Source organism: Raphanus sativus, chromosome 6 (assembly GCF_000801105.2).
Source record: "Raphanus sativus cultivar WK10039 chromosome 6, ASM80110v3, whole genome shotgun sequence".
NCBI lineage: Eukaryota > Viridiplantae > Streptophyta > Magnoliopsida > Brassicales > Brassicaceae > Raphanus > Raphanus sativus.
In genome coordinates, this window is record NC_079516.1 from 43,819,894 (window position 1) to 43,826,522 (window position 6,629).

A 6,629-nucleotide genomic window follows, 5' to 3' on the forward strand; every position below is an offset into this window, starting at 1 on the left:
CCAAGAGTTTACAGTTTAGTGTTTAGGATTTACCCAAGGGTTTAGGTTATATCCAAGAATTTAGGGTTTTAGTGTTTGGATTTTTACCCAAGGGTTTAAGTTTTGTCCAAGGGTTTAGGGTATAGTGTTTAATGTTTATGATTTTACTCTTTTGTGACGATTTTAAAATTGTTAAAAAATTCATCTTTTGGCAGCTACTAATATTTTTCATTTATTTTAAAAACTTAACACAAATTATTATTATTTTATTTATTATTTTTATAAAACTGTACATTTATTGGCAAACTATGATTAGTTGGTAATTCACCCAAGAAAAATTCATGATAAAATATTAAACTAGGAAACATTCTCATATAAAACAAAATTGTGGTAGTTAAAGATAATCGATGAATTAAAAGAATGTGTTACATTTTTATATTTCTCAAAAAAAAAAGGTTACGATGAGGGGATACCGAGAGAGAGAGAGAGAGAGAGAGAGAGAGGAGAAGAGAGAGAGAGAGAGAGAGAGAGAGAGAGAGAGAGAGAGAGAGAGAGAGAGAGAGAGAGAGAGAGAGCCATAGAGAGATAAACAAAATGAGTTCAAAAGTAAGATAAACACACAAAACCCAAATTCCAAACTACATATATATACTTTCTAATATTTTCGAAAAATTGATGCTCTAACCATCTCATTCCGCGCAAGGCGCGGGTTACTACCTAGTCAAATATTATATTTGATGATAAGAGTTCAGAACAGTCTTCATAGACACTCGGAGATATGGTTTTCAAACTTAAAGCGAATGAGTCAACGTGACTACGTCCAACATGGATATTTCTAAATCTCCTTCCCTTGTAAGTTTCTCGGACAAAGATCACAAACGAGGAATATGCTATTATGTGGGTCCCAGAAAAGAGGCTTTCTACGTGGCGATCACGAGCATCGTTTTTTTTTGTAACTTGGGCTTTCAAATCACGAGCATCGTTGATCGATCATGTGCCTTCGCAACTCCGCCTACCAACGACAAACTCCGTAATTTTAAATAATCTTACTTAAAATTAATTAATTTGGCAACGGCAAACGGAAAATGAGGCGACGTAAGCCGATGAACGTCATATCTCCGACGTCATTTGCCTCCGACCATTTTTTTTTTAAAAAAGAGGAGTGATTTACTTAAAATCTCAACATGCAATAAGATATATTGCAACTATTATGGCTCGACACTGGTTTGCTCGAATATATAAATCCAAAGTAAGTACGGCTCGACATTGGTTTGCTCGAATATATAAATCCAAAATTTGTATTATAAATTCAAAATGTAGAAAGTCGCACTTCACACATTCACAAGCTTTTAAATAAATTATTAAAATTTAAAATTTTAGTTAAAGGATAGTTGTGTAGTTAACCAATGGCTAAAAAGAGCAAAATTATCAGTGATGGTAATAATTTAGTTATTAATATTCTTTAAAATGTAATTGGTATTGATTTTTTTTTTTTGGCAACTGGTATTGATTATATATTACTTTGGTGAGGCATGCAAAGGTTGGTGCTTGACCATAATTTAAAAATCAGATTTAAACGACTACTTGCCCTATAAGGCTATGCTTACAATAAATAAATAAAATAAGATAACATAAGATACTATGGAAATACTTGCCATATAACACTATTATTTGCAAAATAATTTTTCGCATTTGAATTCTCACGTTAAAAATTGGAACGGTTATATTAGATTAGATTTATATGTTATATTAGAAAACTGACAAAAATATATTTTTAGAAAAAAAAAATTATTATATATTGTGTTGTTATCTGAAAATGATATTTTCTATTATAAAGAAAAAATATTAAGATGCAACTTATAATTAAATATTAACCAAAAGAGTATATTTATATAAAGATATTATCTAAAATATTTTTAATGTACGAGAGTTTTTGAAATTTCAACACAATAGTGAACATATATATTTTAATGAGAAATTTTGTAATATATAAATTATTTGATGTTTGATTTAAACTCTTCAAAAACATAAATAATAACTTATCGCGCTGACTTTTGAATTAATAAAATAAAAATGATAAATATTCATAAGAAACTAAATTCTTTCATATATGGACAAAACATTCAGTAAGATCTGTAAAAGTTAAAATCTCTAAAAGATACTTTCTACGTTTTTGAATAAGTGTCATTTTTATATTTTCACACATATTAAAAAATAACGAAAATATATGTAATTTTTTATTAATTATATATTTCTGATCAATAGTATTTGAGATAAATAAAATTATTTATAAAATCAATATTGTTTACAATTAATTTTTAACTAAAAGTAAATATAATTTGCACTAGAATTATAAAGTGATATTTTTGTGCAATAAAAAAATAGAATAACACTTATTATGAAATAGACAGAGTATCTTATAAATTCTATCATTTTCGATGGTTATAATATAACACAACGGTTGCCACTATTTTGAGTAGGCCAAGTTCGGAAGACTCACACCAGACGTGGTTCCAAAGTTATCTCATGATTGCATCATAGGATCCATATATACTAGTTTTGACGCAGTCCACAGAACATGATTATAACAAATTGTCAACTACGAAGTTAAATAAACTTAAAAAAAAGAAGTTAAATCAACTTCACTACAAAATTTGTAAAATCTTTTTCAAAAAAAAAAAACTTCAGTATTACAATTTGGTACATGTAGTTTGGCTTTCATGATGCATTTAATTAGTGAGCCGCTTTTCAAAAAAAAGAAAAGAAGATATCTCTGTTAATTACCTTAATCAAATATTAAGATTTTTGTGTAAAAGGAAAATATTAAAAAAATTACTTGTTGTTATAGCTATTCCATTCACGAAGGTTCGTTGAATCTACGCACTAAAGTAGCTGGGAAAGTTGTATTATCACTTATTTAAATGCAAATAGACTTCAGTGATTTTTTTTCTTTGATCTTGATGTATATAAATAGTATATCTGCTTAACAAGATCCCTCTCGTCTTAGCTTCAACAGCGCCAACAACACTGTACAACATTCTTGAACAAAGAAAATGATCTACCCTTCAAACATCAACCCTAATTTCAAAGATTTCGGTGAAACTTTCAAATTCGATGATTATGATGATGACGCTTTTCAGATGATCATGGAAGGAATCAGCCTCGGGGATCACTCGCCCACTTTGAGTTGGACTTCATCAGAGAAACTACTGGCTACAGAAGTCACAAGCCCGCTTCAATCAAGCCTAGCTACCTCACCTATTAGCCTTGAAATGTAAGTCAACTTGTATATCATACAATTTAGCATATATTTTATTGTTGATGATTGTTATGATGTGATATGTTTCAAACTATGATAATTGTATGCAGATCAGAGGACAAAGATGAGAGCAAGAAGAGGAAAAGACGCAAAGATGATCAGGTTATTCACGTGTTTAAAACGAAATCAATTAAAGAAATTGCTTTAGATGACGGATACAAATGGAGGAAATACGGCAAGAAACCAATAAGGGGTAATCCATTTCCGAGGTAAATCATTGGTTCTAACATCGTTTAGGATGCATAATGATTCATAACCATTTCTGATTATTGACTAGCTCGTAAATGCTTTATATTTAAAGTTTGGTCGACAACTTGATCACGATATATATCGGCGTGTGTGTTGGTGTTATATTTTCATGGGGACCATGTGTCCTATATATACAATATGTAAGGCATATAATAATAGTACTCCATTTGTAAGGCATATAATAATAGTACTCCATTAATTAATCGACCTCTACAACTTTTCATGGATCAATTCTGTTGGCTGGAAAAAGTTTATATGCTCTAATTTGATGTCCACTCCTCACAAGTTGTGATCTAGGGTTTGATTGGTTGAAGTTGTAACTTTATGTTTCCTGCTCTAAAGATTTAGGTTTTAGATTTCTAGTAGTTGTGAATTTATTTTATTTTTTTCCGTAGAATGTTTTTATCAAAGCAGTGAAATGGAAAAATAGAAAACTTGTTTTTAGAGCTAACATATTTTTTAAATAAAATTTTGGTTTTAGATTTTAATTTTAAAAGTAAAACATGATTGTTTCAAAAGAAGACTGTAAGAATAAAATGGCTCTCAGCAGTCTCTTCCAATCAATCTTCTAAAGGTATCTCCAACTTCACTCTATAATTTACTCCAAATTAAGAAATGGAGTAAATTATGGAATGGGATTGGAGATGCTCTAAGTTTACAACAATTCACACTTGAGAATATCAAACTTAAGTTCTTTGCTGTACCGTGTAACTCATCGGATCCCCTTTTGGGATTCCAGCTCATTACTCAAATAAAAGTCTTAAAAAAGTTATTTGCTGTACGTTAGCTTTGATTTCAAGTGGACATATAAACCACGATATTATTTATCGTTATGCTAAGTTGCTAACATCTTTTTATTACGACACACTGTGTGTTTTATATAATTGATTATAATCAAAACACTACATTACAAATCAATATAGAATCTTACAGTTATACCAAATGATTGATGTTAAATATTTTAAACAGGCATTATCATAAGTGTTCGAACCCCAATTGCATCGTGAAGAAGAAGATCGAGAGAGATACGAGCAATCCGGAATATGTATTGACAACCTATGAAGGAAGACATAACCACCCAAGCCCTTCTGTGGTTTATTGCGATTCAGACGACTTTGATCTTACCTTTCACAACACTTTGTCTTTCCAGACACATACTATTAGTTATTCACATTCAGCTCCATGACCGCACTTACAAGTTTGTGAGTGTAGATGTGTATATAGTATATATCATCATCGTAATCACGCATCACATGTATCCGCATATGCATTGTTGTATCGGTTTTTAATGTACTTAATTGGGGTGGTGTGATGGAAATCATTTTGTATGCGAGGTTAATAGGTTATGATAGTAGTTTTTGTATATATTTAACTAATTTGTACATGAGACACTCTTTTAGTTAGTAGTTTACTAATGTGAAACACGTAAGGATGGACCTTAGATGAAAACTACATGAATCTGAAGACCCGTTTAACACCCAGTATGCTGCACCTACCTGAATTTTCACAATGAGTTATGAAAACCTTCCATATATAGAAATTGTGAACAAAAGGATGTAAGTGAGAATGGAGAAGTGGCCCAACAGGCCTTGACAGAAGCCCAAGACAAGACTGAACCCAAGAGACCAAAGCTTCAACGGTCTTCTCCATCCTCGCTTGTACCTGCAGAAGCGACAAAGAAAGTGAAGCTGAGTAACAGATTTGATACTCTTTCAAGACTAGAAGAAATAGTGTGAACCTTTACAGCTGTGATGTATTAGCTGTCAGGTCTTGCTGTCATAGCTCTAGATTGTTCCTAGGATTGCTATATATTGATGATGTAATCGACATAAAGAAATTAATGAAAAAAGCTTATCCAAAGTTAAAGTTGCCTCTTTTACTCTGAAACTCACATGGTATCAGAGCCATAGAAACCCTAACAGGTAGCTATGGCCGATCCAAACGTTGCTTATGCGTTTCCAACCAACCTCAACATCCTTCATTCTGTCACACTCAAGCTCAACGATGGGAACTATCTGTTATGGAAGACCCAGTTCGAGTCATTGCTATCAAGCCAGAAGCTGATTGGGTTCGTTAATGGAGTTGTTGCGGCTCCAGCCCAGACAAGAACGACGATAGAAGATGGCGTCGAGACTCAGACACCGAATCCTCAGTACGAATCCTGGTTCTGCTCCGACCAACTAGTCAAATCGTGGCTATTTGGAACTCTGTCCGAAGAAGTACTAGGCTATGTGCACAACCTCACGACGTCTCGAGAGATCTGGCTTTGCCTTGCTGAAAACTTCAACAAAAGCTCGCTTGCGCGTGAATACACACTTCGAAGGAACTTGCAGCTGCTGACAAACAAGGGCAAGACACTTTCTGTCTATGTCCGAGAGTTCAAAACTCTTTGTGACTCTCTCAGTTCCATTGGGAAGCCAGTTGATGAGTCTATGAAAATCTTCGGCTTCCTCAATGGTTTGGGACGCGAGTTTGACCCCATCACCACGGTGATTCAGAGCTCACTGATGAAGTTCCCTCAGCCAACATTCAATGATGTCGTCTCCGAAGTCCAGAGCTTTGAAGCGAAACTGAAGTCTTATGAAGACAATACCTCCGTGAATCCTCATCTGGCGTTTACAGCTCAAGGACCACCAACCCCTTCAGCCGACAGAACCTCTGCTCCCACCTACAATCCCAACTACAGAGGACGAGGTCGTGGCTCCTACAGAGGACGTGGTGGTTACTCAACGAGAGGCCGTGGCTTTGTGCAGCATCAAACGCAGCCTCCGAACTCAGCTGAGCGTCCAGTGTGTCAGATCTGTGGCAAGATAGGTCACATTGCTCTGAAATGTTACAACCGTTTCAACAATGCCTATCAAAACCATGAGGCGTACATGGGAGTTCACGTGGATGAGACTGGAAGAGAGTGGTACCCAGACTCTGGAGCTTCAGCCCACATCACCTCGTCTCCTCACAATCTTCAGACGGCTCACCCTTATGCAGGAACTGATGCTGTCATGGTAGGAGATGGAGCTTATCTACCTGTCACTCATGTTGGTACCGGCGCTATCACTACTCCCACAGGTAACATCTCACTTAA

The 6,629-nt window shown here is 34.3% G+C and overlaps 1 protein-coding gene across 1 annotated transcript; it reads left to right on the forward strand.

Annotated features, from left to right (window-relative positions):
* Positions 1-2,929: 2,929 nt before the first annotated feature.
* Positions 2,930-4,931, forward strand: LOC108810799 (probable WRKY transcription factor 59). The gene is made up of 3 exons (XM_018582879.2): positions 2,930-3,253; positions 3,349-3,507; positions 4,517-4,931. Exons 1-3 carry the CDS (start codon positions 3,033-3,035, stop codon positions 4,731-4,733), a joined length of 597 nt encoding a protein of 198 aa, XP_018438381.1. The 5' UTR covers positions 2,930-3,032; the 3' UTR covers positions 4,734-4,931.
* The last annotated feature ends 1,698 nt before the right edge of the window (positions 4,932-6,629 follow it).

Coding starts and splice junctions, on each gene's coding strand:
- LOC108810799 (XM_018582879.2), top strand. CDS start 3,033: ATGATCTACCCTTCAAACATCAACCCTAATTTCAAAGATTTCGGTGAA. Junction 3,254..3,348: donor TCACCTATTAGCCTTGAAAT/GTAAGTCAACTT, acceptor AATTGTATGCAG/ATCAGAGGACAAAGATGAGA. Junction 3,508..4,516: donor AGGGGTAATCCATTTCCGAG/GTAAATCATTGG, acceptor TATTTTAAACAG/GCATTATCATAAGTGTTCGA.